This window comes from Gadus morhua, chromosome 14 (genome assembly GCF_902167405.1).
Source record: "Gadus morhua chromosome 14, gadMor3.0, whole genome shotgun sequence".
In the NCBI taxonomy this organism is placed as follows: domain Eukaryota; kingdom Metazoa; phylum Chordata; class Actinopteri; order Gadiformes; family Gadidae; genus Gadus; species Gadus morhua.
This window is the reverse complement of record NC_044061.1, coordinates 10,242,452-10,264,781: the sequence shown is the minus strand read 5'-3', so window position 1 is coordinate 10,264,781 and position 22,330 is coordinate 10,242,452. Positions and strand designations below refer to the sequence as shown.

The following is a 22,330-nucleotide window of genomic DNA, read 5'->3' as shown; positions in this document are numbered from 1 at the left end:
CTATTCATTCAGATATTGTAGACAAACTTCTTGATCAAGCACACAAACACAAACGCACACACACACCCCACACACACACACACACACACAGATATGCACACAAAATAATGGAGGCTCTTCGATCGCATCAATTCCAATGGCAAGCAATAGACAGAAAGGCGAGCATGTGTGGGTGTGTGTGTGTGTGTGTGTGTGTACAGATGTATGTAAATGCTTGCGTGTAGAAACCGCAAGGACACATAGCAATGTGCTTGTATACGGCACCCAATAAAATAACGGCCGACCTAATCCACTGTAATAAAATCCTCACACTCTCATTTTCTTTGGATTTGTTGTCATCACATTCAGTAGGTGTAGCTGTGTGTGTGTGTGTGTGTGTGTGTGTATGTGTGTGTGTGTGTGTGTGTGTGTGTGTGTGTGTGTGTGTGTGTGTGTGTGTGTGTGTGTGTGTGTGTGTGTGTGTGTGTGTGTCATCTCCCTCCAAGTGTGTTTTCATCTCCCTAGAATAATCAGATTCCAAGCCTCTGTATATTTACCTGTGACGGAACTAGGTGCATATACAATCCTTGAATTTTCCCGAATACAATGAAGTCATCTGTTGCAGACACAAAGAAAAACCTTGTCATAAAAATCATAGAAAGTCACACTGTTCTGCACACATTTCAAAATCAGCTGAAGTATAGAAGGAAAATCGACCTTTGCGTTTTTCCACTGAAGAGATAGATCAAATGTACCACCATGAATAAACTACAAGTTTTTTTGTTTTTCACAAGGCTGTCATTAGGGTTAATGACCAGTGACTTAGTGATGAATTGGCTTAATGACAAAATGTACCACACATCATTAGCTTAGCATGCAATTTATACACTCACTACTTTTCGCTATAAACACAAATACATAACCCCCCTTAAATCTGTGGTTTGAACTAATGTTTCGAACCAGCATCTTAGTATCAAATAGTGAATTACGAAAGAAAAGAAAGTAATAAATAGAAGAACTTAAAGGAAAAAAGGTTCACTGTGTGTGTGCGTGTGTGTGTGTGTGTGTGTGTGTGTGTGTGTCAGAAACCATTCCAACCTGTAGCACTTCATGCCCTTTAATAATTATAGATATATGAAATTATAATGATGTCTCAAAGTGTTTAGGGGCTATTTATACATATTATTGAACAACGAAGAAAACGACAAGAAATGCGCGAATAAGTTATATTCTGAACCGTGGGAGCTAAAGATATGTTACGACGTCGAGCGTGAAGTACACACCTATGAAGAAGCAACGAGCAAGATAACATGACCGGATCCCTCGGGTGTTCTGTGAACCTCGACAATTAATTCTTGTCATTTATCCATTGGTTTATCCCATGAGGAACAGTCACAGGAAATCTGAGATGCAATTCTATTCGCTAATTACAATTACAATAAGGGCTTTCAGCAGACGCTTTTATCCAAAGCGACTTACATCGGCTAATACACACACTGACACACTGACGGCAGTCAACCATGCAAGGCGACAGCCAGCTCATCAGGAGCAGTTAGGGTTAAGTGTCTTGCTCAGGGACGCATCAAAACTCAGCTAGGAGGAGCTGGGGAACTAACAACCTTTCGGTTACAAGACAAATGCTCTACCTCCTGAACTAAGCCGACACTAACAAGGGATTCTCTCCCACAAAGTTGGCAAAATACACTCAGGTGTCTATAGAGTGTGTGTTGATATGATTAGTTACTTGCACACAAAGACATACACTGATAACTCCAAGTCAAGGGCTTGCCTTAGTTTAGCTTGGATTGTCGGTTAACAAGACCGTCACAAATAGGAAACATTATCACTATCTGAAAATTAAAAAGAAATCACGCATCACGGAGCAATCAAGCTTTATGAATAAATGAATTACAACAGTAGTAATTAAACAATTTCCTTGGAATACTGTCAGGGCCGTCTAAAAATGTAAAAACATTTGTCCTTGTCATCATTGTCTGAGTTTTTTGGATAATTCCTAATTTTTTCTGATACAATCCTTTCATTCATTGCATGTCTATTGCAATTTGCATTCATTTGCTCAAACTTAATTTGACAGTTTGACGGATTCGAATGAACTTCTTCTGGAATTACCAAATATTATAGAATGATAGAAGACAGATGTGCAAAGAAATCCTGCTAGTATGTTTTAATAGCAGGTTATTTTACATTTTATTTGATATTGGGTTTGAGCCATGTTTTCCACAGCCTGCAGGCATTCATGCCTAAATGCTCCTTAATGACATGTATTTGACTTCGCTAAGGATAAAAATCATCCGCTATTCGATTCAAATTAGTGACGGTAATATAAAATGATTGCCTTGTTTTAACAACAGATCCTTGATCTTACCAATTTGGCGGGTAAAATAAACATTTAACGGACAGGAAAGTTATTTTCTCAAAAAAGTTCTGGAGGCTTGTGTGTACCGTTCTGTTTTAAGCAGCACACATACACAAACACCCAAACACGCACACACACACAAACACCCACACTAGCACAAGGACACCTATGAATATATTATGCATACACGCCTTACAAGTGCATCGATGCATGATTCACTCCTCCGTAATGTGTATTTGATTCTGCACTTGACCCGTAACACTCTGACACTGAGGCTCTGGGACCCGTTGTCACTGAGACCCCCCTCCCAGGGGGTCGATTACGTCCTGCCAAGGAGGAATTGGCCTGTCGCAGCCGCTCACACACTGAACACGTCAGCCGTGAAATTGGTTCAAGAGAGGCTTAAGAGTGTAGTCCGGTATAATGGCCGTCGCTGGGGTGGACATGGTTAGCAGGAGAACAATGAGCCCACACTGTGCTCCGGTTAATGGAGGAAACACAGTCAGGATGGAGGGGAGGGGGGTGAAGGTGTCTACGGGGGACGGCGTCTGACACCCAGACCCGTTCAGTAAAAGTGCGATGTTATGATGCCGCGTAACCCTCAAGACGTGTCGGGAAATAAATCATCAGTTTACACATTCGTGTTCGAATAAAGTGGGAAAAAAATGTGGGAAAACAAACGTGCAAACATCTGATTTATTTCTCTGCACGTCTTGGGTTTATGCTGCAGCTTTTCCCTTTTTAGTCAAACATCGCCGGCTCTGTCTTGGGTTTTTATTGGCAGTCGGCACTCTGGCTCGTTTGGGTCGAGGCTGACTTGGATCTTGTTGAGATGCTAATGGTGGAAGTCTAAATGAGTTCTCTATGTTTGTTTGCCTAATCTCTCATTAGCATAGTCGACGGACAGGAAAGGCTTTCACTCCGGTTGAGATGTTATTCGACGACACTGCAGGTGGTGAACAAAATATAGATTCTTGTTTTGTCCATGTATGAACACAGTGTACTACATAGCATATTTATGCAAATATTGCATTTATTTATTCATAGTTGCATTAACATATGGATAGACTTTTTTCAGGAGGGGAGTCCGTTCAATGTGTATTTTTTTTATCAATTTATTAATTATTCCATGATATTTTAATGCCATAATACCATTTCCCCACTCTGCCAGCATCGTCATACCACCATTAATGTGTTTGTGACGTGATGGGATAAAAGCTTCTTCTTGTAGGGTGTAGCCAATGCAATGGTTTTCTATGAGTCACACTCTGTTCTGCTAGGCCATTAAGACTGCAGGTTTCTGACTGAAACTTATTTAGAATTAACTATTACATTCAGAATTAGAAAATTATCAAACAAGGTGTTGACGGTTCAGTACGTTTTGTTCCTGGTTCTCGTTAGTGTGGACCCAGTTCCGGTCCAATGGCGCTCATTATCCGACCTCCGACAATGAATGTCTTTCTTTTTGTCGCGTCAGATATGTGTCAAATTAGAAGCAACCCCAGGAAATATCCAGGAATTGTGGAAATGTGTGTGTGTGTGTGTGTGTGTGTGTGTGTGTGTGTGTGTGTGTGTGTGTGTGTGTGTGTGTGTGTGTGTGTGTGTGTGTGTGTGGGGGAGGGGGGTTGTTTCTTGCACCTGGAACCGCAACACATGGCAATGTGGTTGCAACTGTATCAGTGTGTGTATGTACATGTGTGTGCGTGCTAGGTTGTACTTGTGTGTGTGTGTGTGTGTGTGTGTGTGTGTGTGTGTGTGTGTGTGTTTGTGTGTGTGTGTGTCTTGCACCTGTACCAGCAGCACACGGCAATGTGGTTCCAACTGTGTGACTTTGACTAGTCCCTGCATTAATTGGCTTTCAAATGCCATCAATGTTACAGTTTGTGTGTCAGCGTGTGTGTGTGTGTGTGTGTGTGTGTGTGTGTGTGTGTGTGTGTGTGTGTGTGTGTGTGTGTGTGTGTGTGTGTGTGTGTGTGTGTGTGTGTGTGTGTGTGTGTGTGAAAAAGTTGGAGACTTTCATTTGTTCCCATCAGGCATTGCAATTAGTGATCAGAGGAGAGACTGGTGGAGGAGGTAGGAGGAGGAGGAGGAAGAGGAGGAGGAGCGAGAAAAATTCACAGGGACACATTGTGCAGTATTTATATTTGCACTGTACGGATGAAGCTGATGACTGACTTCAGCCTTATTACTGTATGAGTAAACTGACACATATTAGTTTAGCTTATGCAGGTGTTTGTGTGTGTGTCAATTGTGCAAGTTTGGGTTTGTGTGTGTGTTTGAGAGGGTGTCTGTGTGTGTGTGTTTAAGAGTGTGCATTTGAAAGTGTGTGTGTGTGTGTGTGTGTGTGTGTGTGTGTGTGTGTGTGTGTGTGTGTGTGTGTGTGTGTGTCAGTGTGTGTGTGTGTGTGTGTGTGTGTGTGTGTGTGTCTGAGTGTGCATGTGAATTAGCATATGCTTGTGTGATTTCATGACAAATTTGCAGGTATGTGTTTGAGACAGGATGCAAGACTTCTTATGAACTGCATTTATATTGCTTCTTAGTGGAAATAGGAAAAGTTGCCAGATGGAAAATGAAAATTTGTAATGAAATGACTAACTAATTAACAGACATTTAAAATGGACTAGCCGTATGATGCGGTCCAATGGCATATTCTAATATAACGTAAACTAACATAATTCTGAAAGGAAAAGTCATTATCACTATCTTGGTATGTAGCTAGTATATTGAGTCATTTCTCTACATTTGCCAAGTAACACATGCCAGTGTCAGATAAATATGATCATCTGGCAGACGTTTTGCAATTACATCAGCAACATAAATCCGAGATTATCAAACTGTGCCAACCGGGTGTGTCAAGAAGTGATTCTCCATGATCTAAGTGATCCCTACTGAGTACTTTGAAAACAGTTATCAATCCTCCCAAAAATAATTCCCACTAAATACCCTGTTGGGGCTGTAGTAGGATCCAATGTTGTTAATCCTGTAACTCCTGTTCTCTCGTGAATGCACCCCAAATCCAATCTAATCTCCCTTTCCGTATTGCCTGTCTTTTTATGCTTATAATGTCAGTCTTGAAAGGCCTTTATCAGATCCACAGGATATTCTGCTTCCATTTGTGGTGGTCTGAGTGAGGAGGGCAGAAAGAGAAAGTTTAAGAAATCAAAAATGTAATTTAGTTCCAGTTTCTCTTCTTTCTATGAGGGGAATATTACTGCAGAGGGGGAAATAGGGGGATGATTTGAATTTCATTTTCATCCTTTTGAGGAACACTGAATGGTCACTCTAAGAAGACAAAGAGCCATTAGTCAAATGTCACATGAAAATGCGGCGGTGCTGTAAAATGTATGGCTATAAAGAGGAAAATGAATGACTTCCTATCAAGAACTTTAGGATGCATTTCGACCTTTGTTTTATTGATGAATATAGAAAAGCAATAGATAATCAAGGAATAGCAACGCCGCAAAACATGATTAACAATTTGGCACTTGTAGTTTTATTCCTTCGTTATTTTCTTCTTTTAATTAACTATGGAGAAGATGTCTACCGTTGCCGAGATGTAGGATATAGGCTTTGGGTCTATGAGCATCAGGAGCTCTAAACGTATGGGTTGTATTACAGTGATGCACCGTAAATCCACAGGAGACATTGTACTATACCAGTGTCTGGTAAGTAGAATGTTTAATAACGCCAGCTGTTCTTTCTATGGACTTGGTAAATAGTCAATGGTAAATGGCCTACATTTTTTAGAGCATGCTTGGATCTAACCACTCGAAGCGCTTTACAATTATTGCCTAACATTCACCCATTCATACACACAAACACATACCGACGGCAATGTCAAGCATGCACGGCAACAGCCAGCTCACCGGGGCCAGTCTAGCCTTTAGCCTCTGTCTAGCCACCGTGCAGTGTATTTCATTTGCCGCCTTTCATTGGCCTTTTGGCAAAGCATGCGAACATTCACAAATGACAAATCAAGATTTCTGATGCTGTCAGAATAACATAGTGATTTTATAATTGGTGTAATCACTTATTAGCATTGCATGGCTTGGCCCTAGAATTCATCAGAAAGCTTTCCCACCCATACGCCCCCGGAAGGGGCTCTGTGATCTTCTAATCAAAGCCACGTACTAAACTAGCTTCCAGCGACACATGTGCTTTCTCTGTCACGGTGTCCGTACTTTGGAACCTCTTCCTCAACGACCCTTTGCTCTGTATGTATCAATATATATAGATGATACCAACTTATTTACCTTATAAATAATACATGAAGTTTTCAATACTAAATAATATCCCAACACCAAGCATGAATTTGTTAAACTGGAACAGCCAATATTGAAGTGCAAATGACACATTTGTTTTCACCTAAAAAAACAAACCAGACTGTGTGAATCATTTCTATCTAGCCCAAGTGCATTGAAGTTTACTTTATTACGCTTGATTTAGCATTTCTAATTCCCTGTTAGGAAGAAATGACATTTAAACTGCCATCATTACGTATAGGCAATAGTTAGCCAAATACTCAGTGTTAATATGGTTTCTAGTGTCTGCTTGCTCCAATGACTTCTGAAATGATTTAGCATGGATATGAGTAGGAGGCTGCTGGAGTCAGTGTGCTGCCGACAATGTGCTGATGAATGAACAATTAACTCGGTTTGGAAAAATAATCAGTGTTGAATCCGCAGCTGTTGTTGGATTCCAGAACAGCATGCTCTCATGAGGATGACAGTGAACTTTGTTTGGTTTGCTAGAAGCTATCCACCTCGTCTGGTGGAGTAGGTCGACGCACAGCACATCTCAGACACTTCTGACTAAACATGTGTTTTTTGTTTCTACAAACACATGTTAAGCTATAGGTTTAGTTTTGAACGTGGGCTATGTTGAGAGTGACTCGTTATCATTCCTGTTTGATTCGCAGGCTGTCAGTACACCTGTTTGCTGGTTGCTGTTGAAGCAGAACTGCCAGAACCTGCTACCATAGCAGCGCCCTTGTTCTGGATATCTGCGCTCTACCAACCACACATCACTTTCTGGGTGATAATTATATTTCCCACCAAAAGGAATTGCCAGTTTAGATATTCTGTTGTTGACTTCGTTAAGTATTCTGTCTGGGATGATTCATTTGCAGTTCAGATTGCAAAAAGAAAAAAAAGATAATTGTCCGGTTGTCATGATTTAGTTTGAAGCAAAAGTTATAATTGCGGAAATGACGAGTGCAATTTACCAGATGAATAGTAGAAGTACTAATCAAATAATTCAAACTTAAATAATTAATACAAATGAAATAAAAAGAATCAAACATCATTTGGCCATTAAATGGGATATAAATAAAAACGTAAAAAACTGAAAACAATTCCGTCTACTTGTTGAGTTGAATGAATAGGACTGCATGGGTTTCGCCTTTGTGCAGCTTTAACAAGAAACCGAGCAACAAGAATTATACATCTTGGAATCGCCATATTTTGCATTTATGAATATGGTTGCTGTTTTACAACTTTTTAATTTTCAGTACTGAGTACTGTAACAGTTAGTTCAATGTCCTATCAATTTTTGACATACCGTTTATTTCCCTAAAAATGAAGTTGCTGTATGCATAATAAAGAATCCATCATGTAGAAGAAAACTGTGCTGCAACAATGTAATCACGTGACGTCATTATTGGGGCAAACATGGAACGTCTAAAATAAGAGCCTCACAATACTCTTATGAAAAAAATGGCATGTGTTGCTGCTAAGATATCCCCACAACTACATGTGCTAAGATAATTACTGCAAAGCGATAAGTGTAAATGCCTTACCAGACGTCAGCTGAAATGGGGCAGTGTGCTGGTTGTGTATGATAAATGATTTAATATTGTTATAATATACACACTATACACAGTTTTTAAATTATTAAATGAACAACATTGTGTCTTACTACATTATCCGTGATTCAACAGGCCCAGATGGAAAACCCTGTAGCAGCTTGGTATGTTGAATCACATTGGACAGCTCATGGATATGGCATTTAGTAGTGTGTCTTATACAGTTCTGGTTAAATAATAATCATTATGTCTCTGTTTAGCCTGAGGCCAGTTCGCAACCTCCCTTCACTTCCATGTATGAGCAGCCAGCAACAGCTAGACACATAGGCCTAGTATGCTAATTGGTCATGCTAATCATATCATTACCATCCAGTAGCATTCTTCACTACAATCATTTGTTTTTGACTATTATAAGTTGAGGAAAAAATTGATGTGGGTTGGATGATACCCTTGATTTTGCATTATTTTTTGGTTTATTAAGCATGTGGGAAAAAGGGTAAACTTTTAGGCAGCAATGGGCAGTGCTTACAGTAACCTTCGATTACTCTCATAGTACCGGTAGCAGTCCAAGTTGTAAACTAAAGTGCTCAATGTTGGCATCCTGTACACGATTCCAAATGCGATAGGCAACTCCCTGAAAAGCCTCTGTCATGAGAAATTTAGAGTTGTTTTAGGTCTTTAGGGCAAAAGCCCACGTTGTACGGCTTGTCCACGGATATGTTTACCTGGAAGCTCTAAACATAGCAGCACACAGCAATCTCTGGTCTGCCTTTCTCAGCATATACGTCCAAACCGTTAACATACACCCTTATTTATTTCATAACTTTATTCCAGAGTTATATATAATGCCAGCGGGACATGATCAAACTCTGATTGGTGCATAGAGTGAATCGCTAACACACAACTTTCAGGTATTTATCCTGAGCAGGGCTGCACAGCTCAGAGACCTGCTGGCATAACATGATGCACTTCTTATGTCCCGCAAATCTCTTAGCAACCAGGACATGCACATCTCACAGGCGAGAGGACAGGCCGGGGATGACAAAAGAATCATCCACGCTTACAGCAGATGAGTCTGTAAGGGCACTCTATCTCTGTAGGAGAGAGAGAGAGAGAGAGAGAGAGAGAGAGAGAGAGAGAGAGAGAGGAAGATAATGAGAGATAGTGCGAGATGAGGGGGGGGGGGGGGTGGTTGTGAATTGATTTGCTGACTCCCGAATGTCCTCAGTGGCAATCTCTAAAACCTTGTAGCACACACACACAGCCTAGCAGCCCCCTGCAATGCCCAGGCACCCTCATTCATCAAGAAGGCCCCAGTCATCGTCTATGGGCGTATCTCTGGCAGACCCGGGCCCAGGGTAGCGGGTATTATTAGAGATGAATTGAGGTAACTGCCTTTGATGACCCAGTTGAAGCTATCTAACCCTCTCTTTCCCTCTCTCTCTCCAGGCGGCTCGGCTTCATCTCCCCCTCCCCTGTTACTTCCCTGTTCTTTGTTCTTTAAGGAGGTCAGTGTTCGTTAAGGCTGTGAGCACAAGCCACTGAAGGCCAGTGTGAGGAGGAGCTGGGAAACCATACAACTGCAGGTAAAGCGATCCCTCTTCCACCAACTTAGGCTGGGGCCCTCACGAATGTAGGCATGGGAGCGCACTGCTTTCCGTAACAATCGTCCATTCAAATTGATCCCTTCTTTTTTGTAAAGTTCAGAAGCAAAATCAAATGAAACATATCTATGCTGAATGGATTGACACATCAAGTCAATCTGAAAATCTGAAGTGACATGATTGAACCCCCAACAAAAATAAAAGGAAAGATTTACAAAAAATAATCTATGCCAAAGAAAACGGAATGGAGAAGGATAATGTCATTTTTTACATTTTAAAACATAAGTGTGGCTGTTGTTCAGTCTGCTTCTGCCGACTGAAGAACCAGCGGGGAACTCAATTAGCAATGTACCATCTGCTCTGACAGGAAATGTAAAGATATATCAAATTATATTCATGAATAAACAATTAGCATTAGAGTGCACTCGATGTTAAACAGCATTTCTGAAAACCATAATTGTAACGATTCCCCATCTGAAAAAGCTATTGCAGTAAGAAAACCACACAAAACCTCTGAAATACTACTTGGATATCACAGGTTTCAACTACCTCACAAAGAAACAGGAATCAACCAACTATAGTACAATGTGCAACGTCAATAGCTGTACATTATGAATTTATTCATTGAGCAGATACCTTAATGCAAAGTCTCTTTGAATTCAGGTTCACATCATCCAGGAGCAGGGATTGACCTCTTGCTCAAGGGTGCCTAGAGGTGGCATATGGACGTTGGGGTTCAAACCCAATACCTTTTGTGAATTGAACACCCAAATACCCCTACACTATCCTATCCCTTATTCGTTATAGTCAGGCAGATCTCATCAGCCTATGAAAAGAATATTAAACTTAAAGGTGAATAGTTTATAGGTATGCATATGAAGGGGTGAGCCCATGGCCTGTCAGTCTGCAAAAGGCAGATTGGTCCACTACCAGTCAAATGAAATGGAGATTACAGTGAATGGGAGGAGGACTCAGAGCCAAGGTCTCATTTACATAAGGAAAATATAGCAGGTAGAGCCGTTACTGAGGACAGATTCAGCGAGCCCACCTCATGCATAAAACATTACAACGCTTTATGGTGCAGGTTATTATATTTAGTGGACCTTGATCTCATGAAGACTGTAAAAAAACAGAAGAGAAACGAGGGGAAGTGCGTCTCGTCTCTGCATTCTAATTCTGGAAAGTGCTATAATAGTCGTTCAGTGCTTCCTAGTTCCATTTGAATCCAATCCTGAGAAGAAAAGGAAAGCCCCTTCCTAAAGGTGTACGTTTGAACCGTCTATTCATGAGCTACAGCTGACATCACATCATCAACAAATGTCGTGGTGCTGCTACCATGTCTATCTACAAGGACGGTGTGTCATAATCCTCTTTGTTGATTCATCCTTACTAAATTGATGTGTAAGCAGATTAGGCCACTTTGATATTTGATCAAATTTAGTATGCTGAAGAAATATTTAAGGAGTTTGATGTTGAGTGGATATGGCTTTTGTGATGACAACTTATTTGAAGTATAAATTAATATTGTAAAAAAAAGTTACCACATGCATTTTTGGGAAATTTAATAAAGTGTAAATGTGTATTACTTATTTATGGACAATTTCAGCAAGCGATTAAAAACAACAACCAAGAAGTAAGGCAAATATAGATACTTTATTTTGATTACAGCACACCACAGATGGAAAGGAATGGATGTTTTCAGATCAGTACTTATTATAAACAACATCCACAGAAATGTGTTATGCTATCACAATTCCGTAATGAATATAGGTATGTATTCTGTGTGTAAGAATGTAGGCATTTAAAATCAGTGGTCGCTCAGTGAATATCCCGAACTACAGTGTTTATAAAGAGTTGACCTGGCACTCCTTTGCCTGCCAACTTTAAGGAGTTCTATTTATACAACTATGCATAACTATTTCTAACTTTATGTCTGTAGGTCTGAAGTTGTCTGAGATTCTAGAAAAGTTTATATGCGATACCGGGGATCACCGAAGCACCAACACCACCGCCAAGCACACAAGTCATTAGAAGCATACTGTGATATTTAAAGAACGTCAGACTAAACAGGCGCACACACACACACACACACACACAATACAGCAGCAGAACTCTAAATCTGTGGCCTCTGGCAGTACTGTCAATATATTCCCTTCATAATAACAGACAATCTCGGAGCACAGGACTGGGCTGGGAATAAATCCGCTCTCTCCCTCTGGCACACAAAACAGAATCGTCAGGAGGTCCCCACAAAACAAACTAAACAATTATCTTCTTTTCTCCAAGCAATTATCCTTTCAGTTTTACAACAGCACTGGTGGAAGACTATCTATTCTGCACGAGGATGTTTTACCGGGGCCTCAGCAAATTATGGCAAGGGGAAGGTGACACGTGTCTGGCATCGCTCCTGTGGTAAAGACTCGCCTGACTGTTTGCTGAACACACCCGCTAATCTATGGTTTGGCGGGGAACTGCCATCGTTTGGCGAGGTCGACTGCAGCACTGGGGTCAGAGCCACGCCCTTTGGGTGGCCCCTCTGTACTTAATTGCTAGCCCAGTGTGGTCAAACCAACCGCAGCATCCAGTAAGCACCAGCCGTCCTGAATGACAGAGGGGTCTAAGGCAGCTGCAGAGAAAGTAGGACAGGGGAAATGGACATTTGCATTCAAATTCAATGCAAGAAAATGATGCTCAAACAAACAATTGAAGCCCACTAGAAAGGAGGACCTCTTATGGTATACATCTGGCTTCTCTGCTCCTGACGTATCTTGAAACTGTGTGCATCAGACACATGCCAAGCATGTTAGAGGATCACCACTCCATGGATGTCAGCTCTGACTAGGTTTTGGATATTCTTTCAATTGTGTCTTGGTCTCCTGAAATTAAAATTAATCCTTCCTAGGCAAAGACTGCCAGACAAATGTATGTTCTTTGATTATGAGTGTTGTGTCTCTTTCCGTATACAGCCCACTTCAATCAACAACACCCTCTCCACATCCATTAATATTGAAACATAGTCTTCTGCGAACAAATATTCACCATGGCCTCGTTTAGTGTTTAATGGCGAGGGACCCGGGAGTGCGCAGCCGTGTCACTCTCTTTGCGAACACAGCTATGAGAGGGTTGAACTGCCAAGCACTCAAAAACCCACTATGAGTCCGCCGCCTCATTTGAACTACAACCCCACGTAATGAGCCCCTCATCAACCGCTCTCGGTAACTCAACCATCTGCACTGCGTTCGCAACAGACCTGCTTTGCAGTGCTGTGTGTGGTTCTAAAAAATGTTTTCTCCATTACCTCTTCAATGGCGGCAATAGACTCATTGAACGAAGGGGTGTTATTATGGGTGCCCTTGACATTTCTTTGAGGTAGGATGAACACTTGATGTTCATTGTTACAAACATATTGGCACGTTACCAAACTAAAGGGCCACTGTGTTCCAAAAACCCCACCACCATACCCTGCGATCATCTATCAATGCATGTATAGTAAATTATCTAAAGTTCATCGAGGCCAAGAAAGCAAGATAATTGGTGTTCTTTCTCTTTTTGTTATTCTGCAAGGTTCTTTGTGGTCATCAGCAGTGGCATGTAGTCAGTGATCTGCAGCCCAGCTGTGGGGCTCAACGTAATGGTGTGTTTCTGTATGCACCCGACCAGTAATGGAAACACCCCACACTGGTCTGAGGAAATGGGATATTTCATAATCCATCTGAGGCATTGGACTCAGGTCTGTGGTCTACGGAGAGCCTCATTAAACTTCTCATTAGGGACACACTGAGTGTCGGTAAGGGTCGACCGAGTATACAAATCACCTCTGACAAAAATAACCGCTATGAACCTAAAGCCTGCATCCCTGTGTCCGCCGACAAATCCTCCCCTTAGAAATTGAGATGGCAATTGAACGGTTAAAAATCAACAGAAAAACATTCAAGTGGTGCATTATAAAAAATGCTGCAAAAAGGTTTGAGGGGCAGAATCGGTGAGACCATAGCTCTAATGGATATTTATAGCAAACCAGTGACCCATTTAATACCAGGTTAGCCTGGCAGGGTACCTATCATTTTAGCTTGGGCCGGACCAACCAGCTCTGGAACCCACAGAGACCAACCCGGCACCAGCTGGGGAGGTGGAAAGGTCAGATGAAACCCGCACCAAGAGGTTCCTGAATCTATTCATCCTTTGCAGACGCGTCTGTAGCTGAGAGCGAGAGGAAAATATATCACAGCGAGGACGGGTGCTTCTCAAGAGTTGATAACATTGATTGGTAATCTCTGATCAAGCAGTCCAGTGCTATAGCATATGTCTGGGCGGAGATAGCACAGAGCCTTGGCCAGAAACCAGGCCTGCTAGGTGCGAAGTTAGGCCGTGTTTCTGCCTAATTTTGGAGATATTCTACATCGAAAAATCCTTAATTCAGCGAGTGGATGAGGCTTTCAGTCTGATGGCTAATCAGCAATCAGACTTTAAATATTAATCTAAAGTCTGATTTGTGACACTAGTAATGAGGTAAGTGAACACCCCGATCCTGACCCCCAATACTCGGAAGGGACACAGGTGAGAACTCTCTTGTCACCATCTGGAGACCAAGGATTGGCTGGATAGGGCCACAAAGAGACCTCTGGTTTGATAGGAGGCAACCTATCTGAGCACCCTGACTGAGGACCGTTCTATGTTGGGGTTAGGGAGTGCAAGCCAAGGGTGACCCAGGACCAGCAGAACCTCACAAAGCAAAGAGGTGCAGCTAGATGGATATGGATGGATAAAGTTCGAGATTCACAAGCACTCAGATGTGAGGGACTGTTGAACTATTGAACCCTGTTGGAAATTGATGGGCGGACCATCGCTGGCGGTGAGGTGAAGAGTTTGAGGCAATATTCTCCCGAAGTCCCTCTCTCCCTTGAGGACAAGTGTGCAATCTGAAATCCGAGTACGGTCGAGGAAAGGATTACATGATACGCGCTAACGTGACAGTTTCTCCCCGACTACTGCTAAAAGTATTCCCCAGAAGTTTGGGACAGGAAGCAGAAAAGTGTCCGGGTTGACAGCACTAAACTCAACATTTTTCTCTGGCTCCATGCTGTCTTCTTGTGGAGCGAGGCAGGTTCCGACCCAGCTGCATGGGCTTTTTTCTGAGACAGAGTGGGAGAACTGGAGAGTACTGGTGGAGTGATTCCAAAGTAATGAGAATAATAGCAGTGGGAGATCTCAGGGGCACTAAGAGGTATTCTGGTGTCAGGGTGTTGCAGGTAGAAAGGCTAAAGGCACAGACTGGTTCACAGAGGGGATGGTTCACAGAGAGGATCGAACCAGAACATTGATTTAAATCATTCACCTAGGAAACTCATTACAAACTTTGGTTTTGTGTTTTTCCGGAACCAACACACTCTCTGAGCTGTGGGTTTACTAGTGTCTCTGCTCAAATCAGAACTCTCAAAGCCTGCGGATGAATAAACATTGTTTGATGTGTTGATGTTTTTATGAATGATAAGTATAGCATGCGGGGAATGTAAGGTACAAGGGGCCTGAGAACACTGGAGAGAATTGACCGTTTTGTATACAATTTATGATCCGCAGAGTAGATTTGAATCAGAAGGCTTTTCCCCAAAACTATCAGTCTGTAAACATAGGACCTTGTGTGTAACACATGGCAGAGTATTCTTTCTGGATGGGATGACTGTGATCACTGGTGTGGATGAGAGTCTCCAACTCAATGGATCATAATTTGGAAATATATATTATTTTTCTCGTTTAGAAAGAAAGTATAATAATGGATCTACCTGCCCTTGGCGAACTTTACGAAATCAATACATGAGGAACATTGTACAGCAGTAATATGCCCTGTATGGAATTACAATAACTTTGAATTTAGGAAACGTTGTTACAGAAAAATAAATGGATAATTCTGGGACATGCCCCAGAGACAGCAGATCTGCGGAACTTGATCACAAAGGGCAAAAACATGTCAGCGAAAACTGAAAACTATTCCTGTGAATTCTGAAGTTATTATCTGAATCTTTCAATGCCAATACCAAGGTGTTGTTGTTAGGAGCAGAGAGGCCATTGTGTCATGTTTCCCACACAAGACATCTGACGAGTGTCGAAACAAGACAGATGGCAAGTCACATCTTTGTCCCTGCCCTGTAAGGGTGACAGTCTCTGGAAATGAAGCCATCATGTTCTGTGTGTGTGTGTGTGTGTGTGTGTGTGTGTGTGTGTGTGTGTGTGTGTGTGTGTGTGTGTGTGTGTGTGTGTGTGTGTGTGTGTGTGTGTGTGTGTGTGTGTGTGTGTGTGTGCATTCAACTGTGTTTGTACATTCGGTTGTGTACATGTATAATTGTGCAGAAATGTGTGTGCATGTGGGTGTTGGTGCTTTCAAGTGTGTGTGTACAGGCAGAGTTGTGTATGTGTGTGGTTGTGCTCGAGTCTGTGTGTGTGTGTGTATTTGTGTGTGCATGTTCACGCGTGTGTATTTGCATGTGTGTATGTGACTGTGATTGTGTGTGTGCGTGCATGTGTGCGAGTGCGTTTGTGTGTCAGAGCTTGCTTGTGGTCGGCATGCTTGCTTGGTTCGGCAAATTAAACTTTGTATAACCAGTGCGATCAGTGCACCTCTTGGCTGGAATGGAGGCTGGTCATGAATATCAATTCAGCATTCATCGCTCGTTCTTCCCCCTGACGGCCCACCTGACACAAAAGCGAATCAATTTTCTGTTTGTGTCAGCATTTACCAAAGGAGTGCTCCACTGCTCAAAGGAGATAGGCAGCTGCAACCACTGGCTCACTTACCTCCAAGGGCACAAAAGACAACAAAAGACATGTGCGTGTGTGTTGTACAGTGCAACTTCCATGCGGGGATGTCATTTATGAAGATTAATTTGGTCTACAACTTAAACAATGATGACAAACAGATCGATCAAGAGAATGAATGCACTTTTGAGGCTAATGGAAATTGAATTGGATCTCATGTAAGTGGACGTACAGCTCGGCTATTTAGGGATCCTTAGGTCAGGTAGTGAGATTAGTCTGCTCAAGTTTGTATGGAAACGCACGGACAGACACATAAGCTGCTCACAGGATATCCAGTGGATGTGCGTCGATGCAGCGACAACACAATGGGCCATTTGAGCCCATATTGATCGGGTCTAGTCTAGGATTATTATCATGGGCTCAGGTGTGATTCTTTGTCATTACACAACGAGTGCTCCCAAAATAGCCATAAATACAACGTCTTGGATACCACCCCACCATCACCACCCTACTGCACCACCTGCTCTGAGAGTTCGGGAAAATGGGGAGAATTTAAGAAAGTCTTCAAAAAGGAAAAAGAAAGCAGAGGACCCTTATTGCACAACAGGTAAGCGGGCTAAAGTGATGTGACCAAAACCACTTTGCATTCCCCCCCTACGTTTAACCACTGGAGACCTGCTGGAAAAATGACAAGCTCTTTCAAATTCAGAGCACAGAGATTTCAAATGCCTCGCCCATGTGGGGAGCCAGACATAACACAGATAAAAAGAGCAAGCTGTCCCAAGAGCCAACACTATTTTTGTACAGCTTATTTTCCATTTACTCAATCTGTGTGTTTATTCTCCGCACACCGCATGTGCATCGAACAGCCTTCTAAAGTGCCTTTGGTCGTAGGTTTGTCCTTACCTTCTGTCGTATCTCCTCCTCCATCTTCACTGGGGAGCCCAGCTCTGCCACCTGCTTCACCCCGTCACTGGAGTAGCCGCCGTACTCCCACAGCACGTAGTTCTTGGAATGGGACGCACCGATGATGGCAGACCAGTGGTTCGCTCGACCTGGGTGGATGAACACATTAGGAACGCTTCAATGATCGGTTTGACTTTCAGATACACCCAAAGAATCACGGTAACAGGAAGTAGATTAAGTCGATGGGAGATGTTCTGGTCTCCAAATGGATGACAGCGAAGGTCCGATGGAACTACCTAATAATAATAACTAATAAGACATTTAACCTTATATAGTCAGGAAAATCCCACAGGCCACAGGCTCTTAAAGTGTTAGCAACGACTCAACTCAGGCTTACACCGGCTGTGTGGTGCACCTATTGATTGTATTCCACATGGTGCACTTCTCTCTCAGCAGGTACAAAAGCCTGGAAGTATCAGCTTGTGTTTCCACCTCCAGCAGGACAATTAACTTTAGAGCAACTCACTTTCCGACGCTCCCCAAAGCCCAAGAGGTAGCAAGGTTTCTTCTTTATTAGATTGTTCATATTATTCTCTCTCGCATCCTCTTTGAGGTTTTGTTATTGTCCCAAGTATCCTCAGCCTGTTATGATTCATAAAGCCCATTCCTGACCAGACCTAAAATCACAAATGCATTATACCTTTCAAACCATGCTGCTGCTTTATTTATTGTGTGCATAAGTACATATTTATTGAAAATACCCCGGTGTACATAACGCATTAAAAGGGAAAAAAGCCTGCAAAAATGTAAGTACAAATTGTATGGCCATGCTCTTCAAGGTATTTCACTCTGTTTACTGTTAGTGCACACATATTTCCCATTTTTCCTATTTGCACCACACCCTATCTGCTTATCTTGATCTCTCTCTGTCATCCTGTCACCCTTTCATCCCAAACTCTGTATGGTGTTGCGAGCCATGCCATTTTATCCCTCTAAACGATTTGCCTTTCTCCAAAAGAAACAACACCCTCCCTCGGTCTCTTTAGACAAAACTAGAGGGGGCAGCCCCCCTTCTCAATCAGCTTTAACAAAAGAAGCTTATTGAAGGCAGTACCGTGAAATAAGGAAATAAACCCAAGGTTATGATTATGGTTTTCTAGAATGGAGAAGTCCTAATGGCCTGCTTTGTGGTGACCTCCTGGCCCTACGATGTGTGTCAGCGCAGCTGCGGCCCGCCCTGTCCCTCTCACTGGAAGGACATGCTATAAAAATAGAGGGGGGACATGTGACTCGCTTGGATATTTCCAGCTCCATAGGAAACGATTATCACTCTTTTTTATAAAACACCTGCTACCTGCCCACCCCCATGCCTTTGAGTCTCTCGATTGATGTTGCCGAGCAGAATTCGTATTGGTATTTGTTTCCACCGCCAATCTTTATTGCTAACGGGAAATAACAACAGATTAGCATCGTCCAATACCGCACAGTGATACATAAAGAACATGTGCAACCCTAGCCTTCCTTTTCCTTATCGTGTCCCTTCCTGTACCGTTATACATTCCCATTATATTTCATCGAATCCAATCCTAGGATTGGATGCTGGATCCTACTCTAAGTGGAGATAGGGGATCAGTGTGTGTGTGTGAATGTGTCTTTGTCTGTGTATGTGTATGTTTATGTGTATGTGTGTCTGTGTGTGCATACGTCTATGTAGTCTACAGAGATGTAGTGTGTGTGTGTGTGTGTGTGTGTGTGTGTGTGTGTGTGTGTGTGTGTGTGTGTGTGTGTGTGCATGAGTTTGGGTGTGTGTCTAAGATTGTGAGTGAAATACAAACCAAATGCTTGCTCTCGCTCTCTCTCTCCATCTATTCTCTCTCTTTCTCTCCCCATCTCTCTCTTTCTTTCCCCCTATCTCGCTCTCTCTCTCTCACTCTCTCCCTCTGTCTCTCCCTCGATAAGCTATTAAATCAGGACACTTCTCTATCCATGGGTTTATCTTACTCTGCTTAATCACTAGATCGATCTCAACCCTCCAGAGCTCGATTTAGCAAAGAGAGGCAAAGTAATACCCAACTCTATTCGCACCCTGAGAGAAAACCCCAAGGTCATGTATACATCAGACACACACATACACACACACACACACACACACACACACACACAGGACTGTACGCAAACGCAAGCACACCCACACACAGACAGACACACAAAAATACAGACGCACACACAGGATTGACACAAGTACACACATGCACACACCATTCTCCATGACCCATAACATATCCCAGGATCCCATCTTTTGTCTTCAATATAAAGTGATATACTGGCACCCGGGATTGAAGAAACGGGGTTATAAATGTATTTGGAGGGAGAGCATGTCCTTATGTGAACACTTCTTTGGCCTGTGGTGCTATAATCAAGTGGAGAAGCCTGCTGCGGTCTGGGTGAAGTTAAAAACAGGGCTCGGACGTCGAGGCTTACGAGGGTAGTCTTTGGGGTGAATCTTCTCGGACCAGTTTCCATAGTAAGTGACTCTATACTTGGCCGTTCCACAGGCGCAGCAGTCCAGCAGAGGCCTTTCAGTGGAGTCCCCATACTGCGACTCTGTAGACAAAAAACAAGGTAACAATAGATGATGATCACATGTTTGTTACGGTGATGATTATATTAGTGTGAATCTTAAGTGGGAAAATGTTCAAGCCTAGAGCGTATATATGCGCTATATGAAGGATTGAAGGGGGGTCAACTTAAACGAGAGGACGAGGATGGGGGTTTGTGAGTAGGGGGGAGAGGGTGTACAGCGCAGAATGGTCGTAACCGTTTGATTGGACGCTCGGGGAGACATGGCACACTGGCCATCCACAACGAGTGTGTTGCGCTCGTTTACGAGCCACTCAAGACGCAAGAGCCCTGAAGAGTCATGCTCAGACCCCACGCAGAAATCAAGAAAGAAAAGACCCTGGATTTAACAAGGCAAGAACAAGTATAAGATGACCAGCGGGGAGGGGGGGGGGGTTAACAGACTCAAGCAGGGTATGCTGTCGTTTGCCTATGGAGCTACAGGAGCAGTAGCTTAAGTAGTAGCATTAGCAGGAGTGGCGGGTCTAAGTCCATTTACGCCCCGGGCAATACTTCCTCCAAGCGGGGGGGGGGGGGGGGGGGCGGCTGCCTGGTTTGCCCGTGCCTAAAATCGCCAATGATTAGCAGTAGAAGTAGATAGAGCAGTAGCCGGGGCTATAGCAGTAGCAGCAGTAGCCTTAGCAGTAAGAGCAGCAGCATCAAAAGTAGCCGCAGCAGCAGCAGCAGTATTACTAGCCTTCGCGTTAATAGTAGGAGTAGTAGTAGCAATAGCCGCAGCATCAATAATCCGAATAGCATTAGCATTAGCAGTAGCAGTAGCAGCATACCTCTCTCACACATGTGCTTGGTGAGGGAGCCTTCATCCTGGAAGTAGATGATCCTCTTCTGCACAATGCTTGCCCTGCACACACATGCACACGCACACACACACACACACACACACACCAAAAGACCAATGATAACAGGTTGAAAGAAGAAGAGATCATTTGTCATGTAGGGAAACAGCAATTAAAACTATTGAAAACAGAGACAAAAGGATTAGGCAGAGAAGGAGAATTGTCTTAATTGGTATAGCAGTAGCTAGGAGGAAGAGGTGGGAGGGAAGAACAAAAGAGTACAGAGCCGTGGGACCTCTGATATTTATAAGGATGTAAACCGTGGATAATATTAAATCATAAGCATCTGTTCTCAGCTTCCAGATAACACTCTTTCTAAGGGTGATATCACTGGTAAAAGAACAATGCACATTTAACCAGGCATCCTCGGCTGCATAGGCCTCCTCCTCCCATCACACAATTGAATTAAAAGATAAATAAAAAGAATACAAAACTAGTTTCCCCATCAACAAATGTACTAGTTTATGATTAGTTTGGAAGCACATGAATGCACCAGCACACGATAAGGTGAGGACAGGTAAGCAGCGCTGCACTGTGTGACCGATAAGACTGCATGGCAGGTCAGCGGCTTGCACGCTAGATGGGAGGAGGCCTATGCAGCCGAGGATGCCGAGGATCCCAGATCAGGAGGTCTGAGAGGGACTCACCAAAAAAATGAGGGACTCACCAAAAATGAAATAAACAGCTTTGTATTTGACGAATGCAATGCGTCTATGTAAGTAGATAACACTTTATTAATAAATCCCTGAAAGGAAACTCGGGTATTACAGCAGCCAAATAAGCAGCCAGATAAAGACGAACATAAAATAAAAATAAATAGTACAGATAAGTAAGAAAAGTTGCTGCGAGGATTCAATATCAAAAGTTGAAAATGTGAGCGGGTATTGAAGAGGCGTGCTGCTGGGGTCGAGGACTAATGCAGGCTCAGTCCAGCTGGAGTGTGAGGATTCCATTAAGGGTTGAACGGTAGCACTGAGACATGCTGGGTAGAGCCTAGATGTAGCCATTACCAGTCATTTAGAGTAACGGAAAGGAGAGCGGCAGTAGAAAACCTTGAAAGCAGAGAGAGGGTTTTTTTCAGTTTGACCGGAGAAGACATAATGGCAAAACTCATTTTACCTCCACTTTATCTGATGCGGTTTCCCGTCAGGTGGGGTAGAACTCAAATAATAGGATGTGAAAACCTCATATGAAATGGGAATATGTCTGCAAGCAATTTTTCCCTCTGTGTCCCTGCACTCCATGCTTGCTGCAAAATACTTTTTTTGTCAGATAATCGTACAAATACTAGATGGCTGTATTTTCCAGGGATAATGGTGCTCATAGCTTGTGTCCATAGTGACGGTTTGTGACAACTCGCTTCTACTAGCATAACATAGCCCTTTATCTTAGCGTATTCATGTGCTAATATTATTTGAATTGGCATGGGAGGGAC

General features: G+C 42.8%; 1 protein-coding gene across 1 annotated transcript in view; it reads right to left on the bottom strand.

The window, feature by feature from the left end:
• Positions 1-22,330, bottom strand: part of spon1a (spondin 1a) — a 48,058-nt gene that overhangs the window by 16,453 nt on the left and 9,275 nt on the right. The window contains exons 4-6 of the mRNA XM_030377374.1: positions 20,827-20,900; positions 19,901-20,023; positions 17,420-17,568 (exon numbers count right to left, since the gene is read on the bottom strand). Of these exons, the coding sequence (XP_030233234.1) occupies positions 17,420-17,568; positions 19,901-20,023; positions 20,827-20,900 (346 nt within the window). The remainder of the gene's footprint in view (positions 1-17,419; positions 17,569-19,900; positions 20,024-20,826; positions 20,901-22,330) is intronic.